At 36.9% G+C, this 21,400-nt stretch overlaps 1 protein-coding gene across 5 annotated transcripts in view; it reads left to right on the top strand.

The window, feature by feature from the left end:
• PDE5A (phosphodiesterase 5A) overlaps positions 1–21,400 on the top strand; it is a 140,452-nt gene that overhangs the window by 111,062 nt on the left and 7,990 nt on the right. For 4 of the 5 annotated variants that reach the window (XM_074867231.1, XM_074867227.1, XM_074867229.1 and 1 more), the window contains exons 10-20: positions 2,482–2,657; positions 4,126–4,185; positions 8,802–8,948; positions 11,267–11,392; positions 13,463–13,557; positions 16,900–16,987; positions 18,120–18,220; positions 18,315–18,392; positions 19,275–19,338; positions 19,913–19,987; positions 20,515–20,598. In XM_074867231.1, coding sequence (XP_074723332.1) covers positions 2,482–2,657; positions 4,126–4,185; positions 8,802–8,948; positions 11,267–11,392; positions 13,463–13,557; positions 16,900–16,987; positions 18,120–18,220; positions 18,315–18,392; positions 19,275–19,338; positions 19,913–19,987; positions 20,515–20,598 — 1,094 coding nt within the window. The remainder of the gene's footprint in view (positions 1–2,481; positions 2,658–4,125; positions 4,186–8,801; positions 8,949–11,266; positions 11,393–13,462; positions 13,558–16,899; positions 16,988–18,119; positions 18,221–18,314; positions 18,393–19,274; positions 19,339–19,912; positions 19,988–20,514; positions 20,599–21,400) is intronic. The other variant, XM_074867228.1, reaches the window with a different exon arrangement.

Genomic DNA, 21,400 nt, shown 5'->3' with positions numbered 1-21,400 from the left:
TATTATTATAAGTCTACTTTTTTATTTTTATGATTAGTATACCCCAAACCAGAATTTGGGAAGTGGGGTGTGCAAATGGGCATGGGGTGGGAAAAACTGTCCACAGCAAAACCAAGCAAATCTTATGGGCAAGAAAAATGAAAAGAACTCTTTTATTCTCCTGACTTGTGCACTTTTCAGGTATGTGGTGAAAGCTTTGCAGAATCTTTCTGTGGTTTTATAACTATGTCCCAGTAAAATACTTTTGAGTTCCTTCAATTGTAATGTATGGACCCCTCAATGCTTTGGGGAAGCTTTTGAAAGAGGTTACAGTTAAAGAGTCTTAAGTACTACATAGTATATTTACTGCAGTTTTCTCATTTTTTTTTTAAGAGACATTTACATGCATCCAAATGCTGTGTCTCTGAAGAATTCATTTGCTTTTGTGGCTTATTCACTGTTGAGTCTTAATCTTGCGTTCATTACATCACAGTTGCTATGGAAATAATTATAATGTCATAAACAGTACTAAACAGAGATCTGAAAGTAAGTTTCATGAGATCTTCCTATAGAGTTTTATAAGGCAGCTTCTTTTTCCCAGGGAAAGTTAATCTTGTTCTTAGTGAATCCTTATTTGCTGGGATTATATATTTTTGCTATCATTCCAAGTATCTAGTCATCTCATTCCATTAAGGTTCAGAATCCTGTTTGCAATATTCAGATACCACAACCCCTGCCACAACAGTTTACAGCTACAGTTGTAATATTCTTACTGATCTCTTTAGAGGAGACTCTGTTACTAAAATAATTTCCCCAAACAGAATTTAAATTTGTCACCAGACATTAAAACTTCTACAGGCAACACCAGAGTTCTAAAATCACAGTTTGCATGTGTGTGCTACTTTCTTTTCCTCAGTTTTTCTACCTACTGTAACAGGGAAGATGCACACTTGCTCCCTCAAAGACTTTTTTTTTCCATTTAATTAAAAACCTCAGTGAGCTTTTTTAGAGTGTAAATATGGAGTACTAAAATGCTGGAAATACTTTCATATAAAACATCCTTACCACTGACAAAACCTTAGAGTAGCTGCTGATTATGTTCACTGTTGGTACTGTTGTAAAATAATATCAATTATAATTTCTTCCCTACCCATAAGCAGAAAGCAAATCCGGCCTCTCTGACCCTATGGTGGCAAAATTTAAGGCATTCTGATTCTGTTAATATATCCTGTGTAGATTAGAAGTAGCTCTACTGATGCAAGAAAACCTAAAAATTGTTAAGAGTATTCTGGAAACATGATGCTAAATAGTTATCTTCTCTTTTGCTGATTAAATACATATTTAAAATTTTACTCTTTCTGCTGCAAAATGTTCTTCATAAAATACATAAAGTTTACAAACTGGTATGCAATAGCAGTTTATAGAAAATTAAGACTTTTTAGTTTAGTAATTTTTTTTCAGAATTTTTGATTTGCAGCTCTTTATTTTCACTGGGATAATTATTTGCAGACCAGGAAAATGCTAGCTTTTACCTCTTGAAACTGTTAGTACTCACACTCATGAGAGTGAGAAAACATTTTCTTAAGACAATAATCACTACCAAAGCAGTTTTGGCCAAAGACAACATATACTTACAATACAGCTGCTTTAATTAATATTCTGATTTCTTAGCAGAAACTGCCATCTGCTAGGTAAAACTAAAGTGAGGTATATGTGTGAATTTCTCTCTGTTTAAAATGGCATCGGGGATTTAAGATGCAGCAAGGTTTGGTAGAAGTTACCTGTCAGACCTTTCAATGTCATGTGCACAGAAAAGTGCATAAATTCTTAACAGAAAATAAACAGATGCAACATCAACAAGTTTGAACATAACAAGCTGAATTCAGCAAGATGCTTTTCAGTGAGTGCAGTAGTCTTTGGAGCAGGCTGTAACTCAATCACATCCTCACAGAATCAGCGAGTATACTTAAGCTTTGAGCCTCAACTTGGGTATTCTCTGTTTAGTTGATTTATTTTAAAAAATTTCCAGTACTGACTCAAATAAGGAAGTGAAAACTCTGTGTACCACTATTCTGACTTTCATAAATGTTCTTTTGGCATGGTTACAAAAATTTAATTAGCCTCCAAAGGACAAATTGTCTTTAGGGATTAAATCAATCTAGAATACTATTAATAATAACAGTTAGGATGAAAACGACCCTAGAATTTCACAAGGTAATCAAGTCTGTAAAGCCCCACATTTTTATTTTACAAATCCTCATAAATACTTCTGAGTCTATTACGTAGTATATAATGTCTTAGCATTTATTCTATAACACAGTGAAATTAAAAAATTCAGGGAAAATCCTACAGCACTCCTGTATGTCACTTTTATGTATATTGGTGGTTTAGACTGTAGGCCAAAGTGTCCTAGACTTAATTTTTCTCTTGCTCTTCCATGCAATAAGTGGTATGTTGGCAGTTCTCTGTATTACTTTTTTTAATTTCTGTATCCTGGCATAGGGGTTTGCCAGCTTGTGAATAAGATGGAAGAAAACTCGGGCAAAATCAAGGCTTTCAACAGAAATGATGAACAGTTCCTGGAAGCATTTGTCATCTTTTGTGGCCTGGGGATCCAGAATACACAGATGTATGAAGCTGTAGAAAGAGCCATGGCCAAACAGATGGTGACATTAGAGGTGAGTTCAAACTCTAGGTGGTCCTTAATTAGCCCAAAACAGATACTTATTTTCTCCAGACCCTGTCTGTTCTACACGTAAGTGCAGCTAATCACATGGATACTGAACAGAAATTGTTCTCCCCCAGGAGAGCAGCATTTGGCCTGTTGAGTTGCACAGGAATTCTTCTGCTTGTTTCCATGTCTGCCAGCAGACTATTTTATTTGGTATTGTATTTTAACTTTACTCATGAGATTTAGTGGGGAGTTGAACACATCTTTTCTTCTACATGAGGCTACACATTGGCAACATAGCAGGTTTGTTCTGTTACGTAGGAAGAGGAAATGGTTTGGGGGATTAGGGGCTTCCTTTTCTTGTCTGAGGTTTTCTGTGATGATTTTGGCTCAGTCCTTTAGTCAAACCGGTTTGTGGAGTAACAGCAGCATTATTGTAGGTTTTCAGCAATTTCCTCAGACTCCACCAAACCATATCAAGATTAACGTCATCTGGTCTCAGCCTTTGAATTGGTTACTGTTAAGTTTAATAGCTCAAGAGGGCTTTAGTCTCAGAAGCTGAATTACTCAGAGGTGATAACTTGAAGCTGAAAGTGAAAAATTTGTAGACTTTGGATCTCCTAACATTCATTATTTAAACAGAGTGTTTGCAGAATTCCTAAAATGGGTATTATGTACCCCATAGCTTCCGAAAGAAATATTACAACTCTCAAATAAACCTGTATTAAGTCATGTTAAATAAAAAGGTGGTAAAATTATTGTCAAAATAATTTCAGTGCTTTAAAAAAAAAGAGCTGTTTGTTTATATGGCAAATTGGCAATTCTCTTCCCTAGTGTAACACTTTATAGATAATACAGGCTGTCCAGATAGATTATGGGTTAGTATATAAGATTATTTCTTTACAAAAAAAGTCAGTCTCTAGTTGCTAAAAAAACGCCATAATATTTTCATGTCCTGTGTTCTCAACAGCTTAAAATATGCGTTTATTTTGTTAATTTAAAACAAACATATTGTCTTTCATACTTTTTTGCCAAGTTTCAGTTAGGGCAAAACTTTCTTTTATGTCTGATTAAACTCCTGAAAGGATTATTATGGCAACAATATCAGGCTCATAATTATAGCTGTTTCATGTATTATTTGTCTTTGAAAGTGGGGCATGAAAACTTTCCAAAGAGAAAATCAGAGTTCTTTGCTCTTTTATAGAAATGATTTAGGTTTTCTTGGCCTAATTATCTCAAGAAGATTCTGTGCTGTGGGAGATTTGTGAAAGCTGCAGATATCTCCCCATATGCTTTCAGAGAACTCCCTTAAAACCACTGCGGGCCCTGCATGGACACTAGATTTCATCAGCAAATACAATGCAATGCAATGCAATGCACTGCAGCTGCAAGCTGAAAATTCTGCTTTAGGAAAAATACCGTTTTATCACATCGCTCTTTTGTTTGTACTAAGGGCTGCTTTCCTCTTTCTGTAGGTTCTCTCATACCATGCTTCTGCTGCTGAGGAGGAAACGAGGGAGCTGCAGGTAACAGCGGTAATTGAATTTTTTACTATTACTTTAGAAATATTCCATTAAAAGAACAAAGGGCAGTCCTTTACACAGATGTGATCCCTAAACATGCAGTAGCACATCTTCCAGAAATAAAAATTACAGTGAAGCTTAAACTGATCGGTTCCTCAACTGAATCAACACATCACATAAAAGGGAAATGTTACAATGCCTACAATGAGAGAGACAGGTTGGCCAGAGAGCTGCAATTACAGGAGAATCAGAAGCACACTGACTGCCTCTCTCATGAGTTTAAATGATAGTAACAGCTGATGCAATGTTAGTATTAACTCACAATGATTAAGTATTTCAGAAGCAAAATGTTGAGAATTCTTTCTGGAGTGAAGTCTGAATGTTGTATATTTTATATCTTTTGTACCTTTCAAGCATCCCAAGCATGGGTGCAGCTTCATGGCCTTACACAGAAATTCTGTATTTAATTGTTAACGCAGCAATTTTTAAAAATTTTTATAGTTACTTTTCTGTGCAGTGTCCTGTTCTGCTCATGTTTAATTCTGTGTTTAGAAGCCACTGCCTAAGGAACTACTACAGCTATGATTTCAAGTGTAGTTCAAAGCACAGCCTTTACTTAGTGTCTCGAGTTGTCTCTGTTGGAGCAGACATTCTGGGGAAATAGCATCACCCCTGCTGTATGAAAAAAGGTGGGAGGATGGAGGAATGGAAAGTAGACATAGGGGACCACAAGCTGCGTAGTATGGGACTGGACTGGCCAAGCAAGCTGCCACAGAGCAAGGCACAAGAGTAAGGATAGTTCTAGAATGGTTAGCGTCACACAGATTTTGAACCCCAGTCCTACCACGCTGTTGCTCATCGATAAAGAGGCACTGACTAGACCAGCATGCAATGCATCTCCTGTGGTTTCTCTTCAGGGCTTGCATTGTAATCTCTGTGGTTACATCTTTACTGCTAAATAAAACAGAACCACAATAAACCTAGCACTGAACCAGTGTCCACCTCTACTGCTTAACTGTCCATGTGCTTCCTAGCACAATCTTGGGCCATGTCACCCACCACTTTCTAAGGTGATACCAGACCACATAGTACCAGAGCAGATAGCACAGGCTATCTCCAACAGGCAGAGTGGATGAGTGCTCCAGATTTGGCTATCCCTAGCCTACAGTCTTGCAGCACTATTCGAACAGGTTTTGCACCCTGAGATATACACATGCCAGGGTATGAAACAAATACCCTTATTTTCATGCTATGAAGCCACCACTCTGAATTTTAACAGAGTAATCAGATTAGTTAGATAATTTGAGCTGAAAAAAATAAAACAGGCACTAAAAATAAGGGTATCTTAGAACTTCAGGGCACCACATGGAGCACAAACCAAACCATGGACCAAGTGCTATGTAGTATGGACAAATCAGTTTGTGGCATTTCACCTCATTGCTAGAGAATGATCCCTGTCCTGTGTGTTTTATATAGCAGTTTAAATCTAACCACCTCACTGATACACTGGTTTTTGTGTATAAGATACCTAATTCAGTGACCAGTGACCACTCCTAAAATTACTCCTCTAGGCATTATTCTTTTCTTTAGAAGGCTTAACTTCTTTCTTTGGTGCCACATTCCACCACTCTAATTACTCAAAACTTCAGCATGTGGAGCAGCTAACTAATATAACCACCTTGCTTGAAGTGATAGATTGATGTTACTCATAGTTTATTCCAGACTTCAGAATGTACAACTTGGATGTAATGTGTGGAGATGCGATCCAGGTGCCTAAATTACAGTGATGCAGCAAGTCACTCTCTGTAAACTGGGCCCTCCATGGTGGCTAAAGCTAACACATTGCAAATTACAACTCTTGTTCCACTACTGAGGGTCAGCTGATGAATGGCAATTTGCTTGGCTTCAGAATTTTATTAGTTTTTATTTTGCACTCATATTATTGTATCAAGCCAGCCAAAATAGATCAAAATTTTTTCTGGACATACCTTTTTGCGATTTTGCTTCTAAATAATCTGATAGCACAGAAAATAGATGCTTCATTAGGCAGTTGGACTAGATGATTATTGTAGGTCACTTCCAACTGGAATTAAACTATTCTATTCTATTCTATTCTATTCTATTCTATTCTATTCTATTCTATTCTATTCTATTCTATTCTATTCTATTCTATTCTATTCTATTCTCTGCCTTGTGTAATAGGCTACAGTCAAATTTTTCACTTTCATCATAAATTCCACATACTACATTATGTCATACTGCATCAGTCACCTCCTTTGAGCCTGGATACTGTCTGCAACCTGTGTTTTATCATACAAAGCAAATGAAATAAAGCAAAACTGTTTATAGTTGCCACTCAGTTACCACAGTGGTCCTACATTTTCCTTAGCCTTCCTTTCGCTTCCCATCCCTCACTAGTTCCAACTCAAGCTGAGCTTTGGTTTTCCCATCTTCATCCCTGTGCACTTTGACACTGTCTCTATATTGTTCCCAAGCAGCCCATCCCCACTTCCTCCTTCTGTGTACTTCATTTTTTCATTTGAGCTCACTCAGGAATTCCCTGTTCATCCGTGCTGGCCTTTTACCATGCTCTCTTGACTTCCTGCATGCTGGAATGGACTATTCTTGTACGTGAGGCTTTCCTTGAAGGTAACACCTTGGTGTATGAAATGAAGTTATAAGCTTTATCTGTAGTTTTTTCAATTGTAATAGAAGACAAGTTTTTAAAACCATTTTCTGTACCTAACCAGGTAATCAAATGGAGTCACTAATTAATTATTCATTACTAATTACTATTAATACAATGCCTATAGTAAGCAGTCATAATTAAAAAGTCACTGTTATGCAAAGAGGGGAATTAATTAGCACATGTTCTTCTTTTCTTGACTATTACATGCTCTTTATAATATTCCTGAGGTGGAGAAATTGAGCAAGAGGTTGTAGTTTGGTCGGTGCTTATAGAAGCTGACCATAGCTCAGTAACTTGAAATTAAAATTGCTGATGAACTTTCATGCTGTAAAATCAGGGGCATATAGCTCTACTGGTTTCAGTAAGTGAAAGAGAAAGTGCCTAATCCAGTTAAATGACACCTGAATAGCTATAGAGTGCAGTTTTTTATGTCTCAGATGAAACGAAACTGGGTTTTGCGGCTGTCAAAGGCAGGAGATCAAGGAAGGGAAAGAAGTTATGAATGAAGTCAGAACACAGGCTTGAGGTGTTCTGTGGAGCCCCTACTATGTCCTTCCAGCCGCTTTCCTCATGAAATACCAGACTGCAGTTGCAGTTTTTCAAAATTATGTCATTAGAGTTCCTGAATGGTTGCATTATTTTCCACTGAACATACAGGCCTTGTGGTTCTTTCACATGCTCATAGGTGAAACACTACATGAATCCAAACTGAGGAACACAAAATTACTGGTACAAGAAATGTGTAAGAATGCTGAAATTTTTTTCCTATGTAAATACTATTTTTCATTATCTTTCATGACTTTCTGATTCTGACACACAGGAAAGATAACAGCAAACCTATATGGAACAGAGATTGGTAGACGTAGTTATGGGGAGAGCTTAGTTGCATGCTACATGTAATAATGCTGTAGATTATGACACATGCTTCCTTTTCAGTGTCTCAGCATTCTAGGACACAGTTCCCCATGCCGGATAAATGTTTTTCCCTATTCCCTAATTACACAGAGGAAGATAAACACATGGGTTTATTACTTTCACCATTCCAGTTTTACCTGATTTTCTTTTAAACCACACTCAGATTGAGGTGAAACAACTGTAAAGAAGTAGCACTGAGAACTCCACCATTTATTTTACTGAAAAGAATGATACTAATTTTTGTTCTATAGTGTAAGACTTAGCATTTATTTTGTTAGCAGTCTGTATTTTGAAGGGCAAGTAATACCTATACTCTCAATTTTATAACTAGAAAAAGTAGAGTTGTAATACATGTAATACATGGAGATATTACTGATAATAAAAGTTACAAATTTTTAAAAGTATGGAGTTGGGGTTTTTGTCTACTTTATAATTTAAAATTTCACATTGAAGGTTTATGATTGTACTCAAATTACATCAAAAACATTGTCCAAAGGTTTTAAAGATTATTGATCACAGGTGAACCCTAATTTTTCAGGTTTCCAGCCGTGAGCGTGCTCTGCCTGTGGACATGTTCTGACTACCATAGCACTGAATGTGGATTCCGTTAGGAATTCTGTTCTTCTGGCATCTCCTTCCTCACCATTTTTAGAAAAATATCAACAGTTACAGATTTTGATGTCTGCATGTCCATAAAAACAAGCATACAACTCCACTGCCTTATCTGCTCAATCTCTCCATTTTATACATACTCTTGGTTACAATTTGCCTTAGGTGATTTAGGTAACAGACTGACCAGGTAATCCTTTCCTTATTCTCTTGATCTATGGAAGAGTGTGTGTTAAATCTAAGCAAATAAGGTAATGATAAACAAGAAAGGCAAAGATAAATGACAGGTAGTCATCAGGTTTCAGTATAATGCGAAGGTAAAATTTAGTATGTCACTAATTCTCTGTTGAAAAAGCAGATATTTATGTTATGCTTTCTCTTTCCTAGTGCTAAGTTGTGTTCTCTTCTTCTCTAGGCTGCTGTAGTACCATCCGCACAATCTCTCAACCTGACTGACTTCAACTTCAGTGATTTTGAGCTATCAGATTTTGAAACAACACTGTGTACAATTCGAATGTTCACAGACCTCAACCTGGTGCAAAATTTCCAAATGAAACATGAGGTATGAATGCTGTCAAATGCTGCTTCACATAAAGAGACAACTTAATTATTAGAAAATCAGAATAGTGAAACACGCCTACAGTAAATATAATTGGAAATCTGCATTAAAGAGCAGTTAGCAAACTAGGAAGCCATGTAAAGTGGGCAGTACTGAGGTTTGTCCTCAGTTTGGTTCACTGAATGATTAATAATTTGGTTAATGGACTGTAAAATGCTTTTGAAAACTTGGGGAGTGGAGGTAGAGGACTTGGTTAAAATGAGTTTGAAAATGTATAGCAATATTTCAAAACCAGCAAGAATAAATATATAAAGACTAACGAAAACAGTCAAATGCATAAATGAAAAATGGTAAACAAAAGAATACCTAGTGGTAACAGAGAAAAACATGTTACAGCTACTAGTATCAGAAACCATGTAACAGTCAATAATGTGTGATAGTAGCAAAAGGGCAAATTTCATTCTTTACTGACAGAGTGGTGTTTAAGGCCCATGGACTAATTACATTGTAGCTCATTTTGAAGAGACACACAGAGATACAAATTAATTTTTAAAAGTAACTATTTAGGAGATTGAGCAAAGTTTGAATGAATTAAGCTGTTTTTTTCCAGAAAACAGACTATTGAGGAGGGACATGATAGCAACTTTTCAGTAAGTGTAAGACCGTTACAAAGAGGACGGTAATATTGTTCTCTATGTCCATATAAGGTAGTAAGAGTAATTAACTTAGTCTTTCCCCCACAAAAGATTAGATGAGAGATCAGGAGGAACTTTATAGTTATGGAGATAGCAAAGACTGAAACCGATTACTTATGTGGGCTGTGGAAATTTCCCTGAAAGTTTTTACCAATAGATCTAGTTGTAGATATGTGTCTGTCGGAGATGATCCAGACAGGTATTCTTATTTTGCTTCTGGCCCTGGAGGTGGACTAGATAATCCCTTAGGGCTCATCCAGTCAATACGCACAAATTCTATTTGTAAAAACCTTCATTTTTAAATACTTTATTTTTGCTTTATATATTTTTCAACAAAACTTCCGAAGTTCAGTATCAAAATGCAAGATTAATTCGGAAGACTTCGTAGGCAAATTGGTACTTATTTTCTAGATCACCAGTTTATAGACCAATTTAGATTAGTAGTGTTTAAGGGCCAAAAGGAGTACTGTATTACCTAGTCTGATCTCTTGAATATCTCAGTACTTAGTTTCACCTTTGCAGTAAGGCCAAGAACTTGTACTTCCTTAAGGGATATGTCCCAATAGAAGAGTCAGATGTAGGAGTCAGATAGTCCAGTAATGGGTGGGCTTCTAGTTCCTAGTGGAGCAATTGTAATGGATTTGCAAAACCAAAATAACACCGTGACAATAGACACATAATTACACATTTCAGTAGAAGCAAGAGAACATAGACAGCTTTGAAGGTACATTTTCAACTTTCCATACTAGAGCTAAAGAAAACTGGCAGTAGCCTAGCACTCTTTTAACACTGGAAAGGCAGAGAATACTGCTGCTTTTGTCTGTGTGGAATCGTTTATGTGAGTGAACGATACTGGATTTTCATGTCTGTCAGTACAACATCTTTCACTAGGAACACTCAAAATTTTCTTGAACAAACCAAGGCCTAGATTCTCAGCCAGCATTCAACATAGACCAGTATGCTGTAGCCATTTAACCAAGGGACCTGTCCTAGTACACATCAAATTACTATCTGACCTTCATACCTTTCACTTTCTTAAAAGTAAAGTATAACCTACAACATGTAATACTGTTGTATGAAACTTCCAGGAAATACTTTATTCCTGCATAAAAAAATACTACCCAGCAATATAGTAATCACTGTCTTTCTATCATACTTCACTTTCCAAAGTCCTATTCTGCGTGCCTTTTGACAAGCTGATATGAGGGAAAAGCCACATGTTCGTTATCAAAACAGCTCTTAAGAGAACTCTCTAATTAAAAAAATAAATTTTCTCTATCAAATATGTCAGCACAAACAAGGTTTTCTTCCTCCCAGTTAGCTCAACATAGCTCAGTTTCTGAATTAACAGCAGTGCCTCTGACACCAACATTTAGCCATTAGTAGTAAAAACCCAAACCCACAAGTATTACATACTCAATGACGGGCTGAACTAGTGGCTGTAAGCATATTCTTATCTATGTTCACAGTTACAAGTATGTTGTATTTGAACTTAATTGAGTTAAAAGGAATTTTTTTTCTGTAAGAGAGACAGTTTTCAAGCGGGACTAGAGAAAGATTTGTTTTCATAAAAAGAATAGATTTCTAATACATTTACAGTTAACTATGTGATGCTGTTTCTTAAAGGTTCTCTGCAGATGGATTTTAAGTGTAAAGAAAAATTATCGGAAAAATGTTGCTTATCACAATTGGAGACATGCCTTTAATACAGCGCAGTGCATGTTTGCTGCTTTAAAATCTGGTAAAATTCAGGTACATTTTACTGTTTCTACATTAAGAATCTTCTGACTAAACAAATTCTGTAATGATGCATAGTTCTGATTGTCATGTCAGTAAGATGTTCATCATTCCATGGTACTGCTAGTGAAATAAAAATATTTCTCCTGAAGACTTATGTCTTTAAGGGCTTGGTTTGTAAAATTGTTATTGTGTTGTTACATACCTGGTTTCAGTTAAATCCTCTGGAAATGATCAGGTGGGTGTTCCCAATGGGAATATCTCAAATAAGGCACATACATGATTGTCCTTTTTTAAAGTTAATGCTTATGCTACAAACAAGTCAAAAAGGTGGAGAAGAAAAGGAGTGATCCTGTTTCAGGATGTTTCCTTATAATATTCAAAAGGACATTTTTAAAGTTCAAACACAAAGCTGAGTACAGCTTTAGACAAACAATAGAACATTTTTTGGAAATTAAGTTATAAATGCTTATTTCAATGCTTTTGAACAATGTTAAAAAACAACCTGTTCTTACAACCAATTGCAATTCTTTATTGCAAATACCGAAGAGCTAGATGATCCCCAAAATAAGAAAAATACTGATTCAAGATTTTTCCGAAATATGTTTTTAGGTTCTATTTTTATATTCTTGAAGAAAACCAAATGTTTCTGTTCATTCTGAATTAATATGTTTCTTCAGTTTGATTACAGACAATTGTTATTAGTTGGTTTATACTATTTTACAGTGAGCACTTCTGAGAGAATAAATAAATCCTATTTGTAGACCAAAACCCAATACCAATAATGAAGAGGAATTCCCTTCCTCTACAATTTGTCTCACAAAAAAAAAAAAAAAAAGACAAAAGGTGCTGGAAGAGACCAGCAATAGGCAAGGGCTTTCCTATTCCTTCTATACTGAAATGGACGTGGCAGTTTTCTGTGTGCGGTCTAGCAATCTCTGATGATCCCGATAGCTTGCTTGCTATTTTTGGAATCCTGTTAGTCTCCACTGCAATTTCCATAAATTGTTTTATTCGTAATTACATTGGATTCCTTCCACACTGATTTTTGTGTCCTAGATTCTGGAGTCAGAACGGCATTGAACATAAGTCCCTCAATTTTCTCTAGTTTGAGGGGAAAAGCAAGCATTGGGGGACACATCTTCCTAGGAGAAACATAAAATCAGTCATTTCCAAACTGATTTGTCTTTTGCCTGGACTAAGGACAGGTTTCATTATCTAGAAAGCAGATGCAAATCTACAGAAGTTGTAACTGCTTGAAAAAAAATTTGGATTTGATTGTACAGAAGGTACAGCCCCCCAGTATCAGTGCTGTCACTAGCTGTTTTTCAAATTCCTGTCCTGACCGTTGTGCCTGCTATTTTTGTCCTGTTACAAAATGCTGTGTGAATTGCAGCTTTGTCCAGCCTCTGTTTCTCACTGAACAGATGTAAATAAATCTTCTATCCAGTTCTGTTGCATGATATTAAAGATACAAAATAATCATGAAAGAGAAACTGTAACTTCTCCCCTAATCCTTTTTGGAGCTCCAGAATAAACTCTTTAATAATGAGACAGATACTGGTTAATTTTGTTTTTCATGGTTTTTAAACTTCTGTTAACTAATTTGCCCTGTGATCAATGAAAAGCGTGACATTTTTGCCTTCTGATTATTCCAAGGACATTTGTATAATGAATTTTTATACCTACTTAAGGAATGTAGTCTACGTCCCTTGAGGTAATAGAGGAGCCGAGATAAAAGTCATGGAGCCAGAATTTTAAAAAATTCTTCATGCTCTCTTCACTGCAGGTGACATTATGCAAGTCACTTCCTCTTCTTCTGTATCAGTTTTCTCATCATTATATAGGGCTAGATAATGTTCCCTCTGAAAACTGCATTGAGGCCTATGGAGAATGATTAGTATTGTGCACCACAGCTTCAGAGATTACTTTTATTCTCAGCATCCCATTTTATGTCCTTGTCCTCCTTGGGCCAGAACTGTATCTGCTATGTGGGTAACAACAAGATAGCAGATACAACACACACTGCAAAAGAAACCACCATTACAAAGCTAACTCACGTCTTGTATTACTCTTTACATATAGAGCAAACTGACTGACTTAGAAACCCTGGCTTTGCTGATAGCAACTCTAAGCCATGACTTGGATCACAGGGGAGTGAACAACTCTTACATACAAAGGTAAGTAAGTCTGAGAGAAGTTAAGAACAAATGAATACCAAAATCACACAGCTAAATGAAGTACAGCCTAATTGATTTGATGATGTGAGGCTGTGCAAAGGAGCAGGTTTTTACAAAGCAGTAAGTGCAAGAACAGTCAGAAACACCCAAGAGTCCAAAGCAAAGATGCATAACCTCAGTTGATGACTAACTGCGATGGCAGATGAAGTGAACTCTTTGTAGGCTGTTCAGGGGCAGCGTCTTCCTGCTCCTGTTCCAAATGTCGCATCCCCCATTTCCCATACAGTGGCAGCAAAAGGTCCCAGCTTCTAAGGGACAGTATGTAGGAAACATGCAGCTCTTCAGATTGCTCCCTGCCCAACCAGCTGTTCCCCATCTAGTCTGGGCCAGCACAGAGCTGAGATCTGCAGCCATCTGATACAAAGGTGGCTCCCTACCATTGTGAACTCTGATTGTTTTACTCATGATTTAGCCATGTTCTTCCAGAATTCTAAGTTGATTTGGGTAAGATACATATTTTAAATCACATTAAAAATGTATTACTGTTTTGCATTGATTTGGCATTATCTGTATGCTTTTAACTTTGATCAATTACGGAATTACAGACAAACCTTTACAACACAAAAAGTCAAAATGTTTTAAAACCTTGAAAAAATATTTTTACTAAATGAAGTATTTGACTTTGAAGTTATCAAAATGAAGCATCTGAACTCTTCTAAAATTTTCTCCATATTTTAATTTTTAACTAAAAATAGTTGGGTTTTTTAGAATTTATTCATAATTTCAGATCTGCCCAAAATGTGTTTTTCAGTGATTTTAGTATTCACTTAAAGAACAGTATATGATTCTTCAATTAAAATAAATAGCTTGACTTAAAACATGGTATAATGGGATTACTGTGATATGGCAGTGTGTCCTGATCTGACCAGAGATGGGGAAAAGATACCCAGAAACGTATACTTGTATCTTTTTCTGGCAGAGTTGGAGAGTGGTTTTGAAGCTACCTTTGGAAGAAGTGGTCTGCTGTTCTCGCTGTGTGTAAAGTAAGATACTAGGGGAGGAGAGGTTTGTCTGAGGCAGAGAATACTGAAAGGCAGAAAATAAGTAAACTGAAGCAGAATTCCTGCCTTTCAGATATATGTTCAGAATAACACTAAGACTGATGTGTAAGGCAAAAAAACCCCAAACCCTAAAACTCCACAAAACTGAAAGAGTAACCTTTTTCTAGTTCCTAACAGGGGATTCCAGCAGTAACTGTAGCCTTGCAGTGATTGGAACCAGTTAGCTATTTTTTACTTTATTTATTTAAAAATAAATTTCCTGGAAGACATCTGGAGATGCGTCATCTCCTCTCAAAAATGTCCTGGGAAAGTGTCATAGACAGCAAAATCTAACATTTGCTGCAAAGCAGAGATGATTACAGCTTAGTAATTCTTTTTCAATAGAAAGTTCCGTGAATTTTGTTTTTAAATCCCTCATTTAAATCCAAATGAAAAGTTATTTTTTCCAGGAATGGATCCCTTTTGTTTCTTCCTTGGAAGCAGGGAGAGTGGATACTTAGCATATGATTCTTTTCTTAAGCAACAGGGTTTCAAAAATTAAAATGGTCCTGGTAGTAGCAATTACAGGAAATGAACTGCTTAAAGGTCTTTTGGTAGATATGCAGGGGTTTTCTTTTCTTTTTCTTCCAAACCCACATGTAAAGTCGGCAAGCACAGAGTATGAAAACTGCATAACCAAACCAGTGTGTTCAGAAAGCACTGGTGTCCTTTGGCCTGGCGTGGTGGTTTAACAGAAATGCTGTGTATTACGGAAGTAGGACCTGAGTTTATTTCCAGCACTTGTGTCTTCCCAGACAGCCAGGGTCTGTAAGTACTGAGCAAGGTCTAGTTTGGTGCAGTACTTGGGAAGATAACCTAAGATATTTCTCACATATTTCTGAACTTTAGGGGACACAGTATGCATCCCACTTAACTCAATGGGAATTTTACCCAGCATGTGTTGGCACCGTCCTACAATTTGTTTCCTTACAGAAACACGCAAGCATATTTGCTCTATACTGCTTTTGCAGTGGTCTCAGAGGAGGTGCTGGGCAGCCAGCCCATAATCCTCAGGGGCTTGCATCCTTTAATCTCCCCTTCTGTGTTTTTGTTTGTCTTTCCATCTTTCTCTCCACATTTTTTGTGCTTCTTAAATCCCTGGAGTCTCCTTTTATGACTTTTACTTGAGTCTCTATGTGCACTCACTTACATTGGGACCGAATCCTGCAACCACTAATTCATGTGAATGATCCTTAACCATACAAAAAGTCCCATGAAACTATATACTAAAAAAGAATTTCTTACATGATGAAATGTTTGTAGGTCAGCTTATAATTAGAGTAATAGATTCAGGATCAGCAGCAAAACAGACTTCCAAAAGAATCCCGATTTTGTTGAAGAGATGACATAAACAACATTGGGACCAGTGCTGAAGATGAAGATATGGTAGCAAAAGCTAAGAACCGTATTATGTAATAAGGAACAGGGGGTAATTAGAAATCCTTAGAGAGAAGGAATTTCTGTATTTTGTCTGAAGCTACTCAAACAGTAAATTCTATTTTCTAGACTAAGACAGCTTTAAATTCTGCATCCACACAGTTGGTTTCACTGCTCGTAGTACAGCCAACATCTTGTTTCCCTTTTGGATTTTACCTTGGGCAAAGGGTAGGTAACAACATTGCAGTAGTTTGGTCATGAAGAGAGTGGTGATGAATGAAGTACCAATACAGTTACTAACACTGGGAAATTACTTGATCAACATTTTGGGCCCTACACCAGAGTCCACTGAGGTCAGCAGAGATTTTTCCATTGCTTCCAGTGGGCTTCTGACTAGGTCTGTGTTAGTACTTACAAGCTCAGTAGTTGAGCTGACTACGCCAGGCAGGCATTTAAAATGCTACAAAACCCAAAACTGTCACTTAAATTTTGCTTGTGAATGAACCCTTCTTGTTGCCTTTCCTTTTCATACAAGAACTTTCACTCTTTATAAAACCTTGTATTACATTCTCACTCCTTGTGTGCAGCTGGTCTCTAGAGGTAACAGAAGACAGAAAACTAGAGTTGTCAGTGCTCTGACAAAGTAACAGCATTGTCTTTTTATCTGTACACCTCCTGCATCCTTCCACATGTATTCATTTTGTTTGACCAGTTACACAGAAGGGAGAAAAGTACTGGTTAAAACAAGCATGGGTGGGTGGGGGTAAACAAATAATGAGAAGACGACATTAAAAGGGAAGTAATTTCTGGATTAGTAGTATGTTTAATTTGATTTCTCCATCTGATGAGTCTTTTTACTCCTCAGAAGCGAACATCCACTGGCTCAACTGTATTGCCACTCAATCATGGAGCATCATCATTTCGATCAATGCCTTATGATCCTGAATAGTCCAGTGAGTGCCACATTTTTGTCTATGCTGAAGGAAACTATTCCCTATTTTACTTTTTATTTTTGGCTTTTGGATAGATTCCCACCCTTATACATTCCTAAGTGATCTTTATTCCTTTTTGGGTAAAGAAAGCAAATGCAGCAGTTTTGAAATCACAGTTCCATTGCTGAGTGCCACCAGACCTTTCCAAGTGTTCCCTGATAAGGGAAGCCTTACTAATATCCTTTTGAGTACCTGTTTCCTTGGACCAAAGGGAAAATAAAAGGCTTTGTTGCCATTTTCATGACCCCTTATGAACCACCAAATAAACCCAAGTCCTTGCTCTCATTTCAGAAAACATTCCGGCCCTCACATACACAAAGCAGTCCTGATGAGACCAAACCAAACACTGCTTATGTTGACATTCCAAAGTGAAGCCAAACCTAAGTTAAATAAATATGCAAATAAAACTACATTCTTCTTGGTTTATATTATTAACTAATTCTAAGACGAGTTATTCAGCATGCACAATCATTTCAAAGCAGTGTGTTTTCACTGCTCATTTCGTATCACAGGTACTTCTGGCATCCTTTGTATTATAATGATTCTTTCCTATTCAGGAAAATATGGAAAAAAGGTGGAGGCAAGTTGCCATTTTACCAGCTCTATAGTGCTTTGTTTTAACTGTGGGCTGCTGAGCTTATATTTCTATGTAATAGCTTGTTATTTATGTTGCTTCATAAAAGGAAAATATTTTCATTTACATGAGGTGTATAGGCAGGTACTGGACTCTATTATAGTTCCTCTGCTTCAGGGAGCAGGGGGAAGAGGAAAGAGAAATGCTACGATAGAGCTAGTGGCAAATTTAATTTTGATGAATGAAATGGACTTAAAAGCTTTGCTGTTGCTCTGCCTGCAGTTTCATTTTGTAACAGTTGATTATGATGCTGGTGCTGTGCAGCTTTCTGCCATTACTCAAGAAGACTGGAATTTTTATTTTTAAATTGGGGACTCTGCAAAAGGAAGCAGGGTAAAAGAATGACATCAGATATCAGCAAGCAACACATAATGATTTAGTACCTAAGAGACATTTTAGCAAACTGGTGTGCTGTTGCCCATTTTATTGATAACACTGTTTGGGTTTTTTTTTGTAAAGGGAAATCAGATTCTCAGCAGCCTTTCCATTGAAGAATACAAGGCCACGCTGAAAATGATAAAACAAGCCATTCTTGCCACAGACCTAGCACTATACATAAAGTAAGTTAGAGGCAAGTTTGGCTGCACAATCATTGCTGACTGTTTGGATTGTGTCAGCATGCTGCAAAATCTTTTGTTTTAACTTCTTTTAAAGGAGGAGAGGAGAATTTTTTGAACTTTTAAGGAAGAAGCAATTTAATTTGGAAGATCCTACGCAGAAGGAGCTATTTTTGTAAGTAAAAGCAAAATGATTAAGAAGTCAGTTAATATTATTAGGTACCCAATTTTCCATGCCATGTTGCTGTGAATTTCATTAAAACCAGCAGATCTGTGTGCTCTGGGCCTGTACAAACTGGCACTGGCACATAGGTCACTGAAAGACTCCCTGGGTCTGAATTACTAAGTCTGCAACCTGTATAATAAACTTTGTTAAGGAGCACGTGGAGTTACGTGAGCATTTCTGCTCTTCCTAAAGAATGTAAGGTTCCTGTCTAGGTACCATGTTCTTTTGCTGTTGATACTTCATACTTAAATATTGAATTGCTGAAATAAATAACAAGATTCAGGACAAGCAGTTTGTTTTGAAGCTGATTCCTTACTGACAGTGAAGAAAAAAGATGATTGAGTGTAGAGACACATATTGTAGTGCACAGCTACAGAAAAGCAGGATTACATAGGCTGTCTCAGAAAGGAAGGATGCCATATTTCAAATTCAGTGCCTTTAAAAACCAGTCTAATTTAGTCATGTTCTATGTCAATTCCTATTTCAGTCCTTGGCCCTCATACTGTCAATAACGATGTCAGTCAGCACTAATGTCAGAAATAAAAAAATGTGCTGCGCAGTAGCGAATAGAATGAAACAGTTCATTTGATGTGAATCCACCAAATGAGCCAGTCCAGATTTGCTCATTTCTGTGTGCTCATTCCACACTGGTGAAAGTCTATTGCATCACTGACCCTTGGATACCTTTATAACTTTGCTTTAATTTCACATCTTTTTCTGACTTTGATGTTCCTTGGAATTTTAGATTCTATTTTACTAATCACTTCACTTGGTGGCTACATACATTTCACAATACAGTAATTCATGGATTTCTTTCTGGTTTTTCTACAGAGCAATGCTGATGACTGCTTGTGATTTATCAGCCATAACCAAGCCATGGCCAGTTCAGCAACGGGTATATGCTTAATTTTAAGATTTGCTAAGTACAAACTCCGCGTAACTGCTTCTGCGTCCTCCATCTAGTCCTTATTGCAAAGGCAGTGGTGAAATGCAGAGTCTTAGGAAACAGTCCTTCAAAGTGCTGTACGTGGATTGAAGACTTTCTCAGGTCTTTGTAGCACTAACTGTGCATTTAGCTATGTCACCATGTTAGCAGTAATCTGAAGGTAAATCAGGAATCTTTGTTCTTTCCAACATTTCTGTGTTACTACAAGGCAGTCGATTAATACAACACACTAGTATCAACTGACATTTTTCTATGTGTTCATCATTCCAACTGCTATCAGTAGTAAAATGCCTATGTGCCATTTTACTCACTTTGTTTTGTCAGAGTAAATATCAGCACATGCATGTGTTTTGTTTGTGCACAGATGTGTGCATGAAGAATTCTAAAAGCTAGCTGTTAAGCTGGAGAGTCTCATTATGGGGGGTCTCAATCCAGTAAGGAGAGATAGGAAACACAGGAAACAGTTTTGATTGTAGGTAGCAAACAAACTTTTAGAGCTCTCAATGTGTGAAATTTCTTACAGATTGCTGAGCTTGTAGCTACTGAGTTCTTTGATCAAGGAGATAAAGAGCGGAAGGAACTCAACATAGAACCAACAGTAAGTGGCAGTAATCGTGCAGAATCACCTCTTTCAAACTGGCTTCTACAAACCGCACTTCACATTCCTTTCAAAAGCCGCAGTTTCTTGCACTGACCAGAATATAGGACCAACTCTCCTTCCCTGTCTTCCTAGTAGTCAGTTTTCTTCTGCAGTTCCCAAACACCAACAGTGTATCATTATCTCTGAGCCAGAAGAACAGACAGCATTATTTCTTCTAAATCGGTATTACTAAATTGTCTAGGAAATACATTCCTAAACTGGTACCTATTTGCAACCTATCCAAACCCAGAAAGCTTGAATATTCATCTAGCTATTTGGGCTCTGTCAGTCCAAAGACAGTCTCCTAAGGCAAGTCATGCAGTCAGATTACCTGCATTGTAACACATGTACTGATTACCCTGCTGTGCTAAGCTTGCTGTGCTTTTTAAGGTGCTGCTTTTTAATTCCAGCCTGTTTCTTTGGGTTTGGTTGGGTTTTTTACTTAATGCATCTAAACACAGAGCTTGCTTACTTCTTATCTGCAGGATCTAATGAACAGAGAGAAGAAAAATAAAATTCCCAGCATGCAGGTTGGATTCATAGATGCTGTTTGTTTGCAGCTGTATGAGGTATGGTGCCTAAGAAAGAATTGCAAATATCTAAAACCTGAACAGCTCAGTGTAGCATCTAATAGAGGCAGATTTAAAATTAGAATAAAAATCAAATAAAAAACTCTAGTCCCTTAGTTAAAAAATACATATTTTGGTTATATATTATATGTGGTTCTTTATTCAGTTGAAGAAATTATTATTTTAGTATTTATCATTCATATTTTGTTTGTCTGATTAATGTATTTTGTTATAATTTTTTAAAACCTAGTGGTAATTGCTGGGCTCTGTGCATTTGGTGTTAGATCCCTGGGTTATATTCCAGATTCCAGCAGCTCCAGTGAGCTGCTGTGATCATCAGAAAAAGTCACAAAACCAATGCTTTGCTATCTAAGAAAAGAATGGTATCCATGTAGTGCATTGATAAAAAGTGTTGTTTAAGAGTTCTGAAGAATTCAGAATCCTTCATGCAAAATGTGATATGCTATATATAGGAAATTTACCCAAATTTAACATTTCCCATCTCATATTTTTCTTTCTTCTTCATCACACACAAAAGCAGTGCATGAGAGAATTCACTGAAATGTTTTTCATCCTGGTCACAAACTGTATAAGCAGATACTTGGTCAGATATAGCATGAAAAAAACATAATGATTTCCGATTTTTTTAAACCAGTAAAGCACTAGAGTGAAAGCCAGTTCATTGGGACTGTAGCAAGTATTTTACAGGAACTGAGGTGAGAAAAAGAAAGGTGAGGAACAGATAACCTAACTGTAAAAAATATTCCAGTGGAAGGAACAAGGCGATTACTCATATTTTTCC

The sequence above is a fragment of the Strix uralensis genome, chromosome 4 (assembly GCF_047716275.1).
Source record: "Strix uralensis isolate ZFMK-TIS-50842 chromosome 4, bStrUra1, whole genome shotgun sequence".
NCBI lineage: Eukaryota > Metazoa > Chordata > Aves > Strigiformes > Strigidae > Strix > Strix uralensis.
The sequence above is the reverse complement of the archived record's forward strand: the minus strand, read 5'-3'. Positions and strand labels throughout refer to the sequence as shown.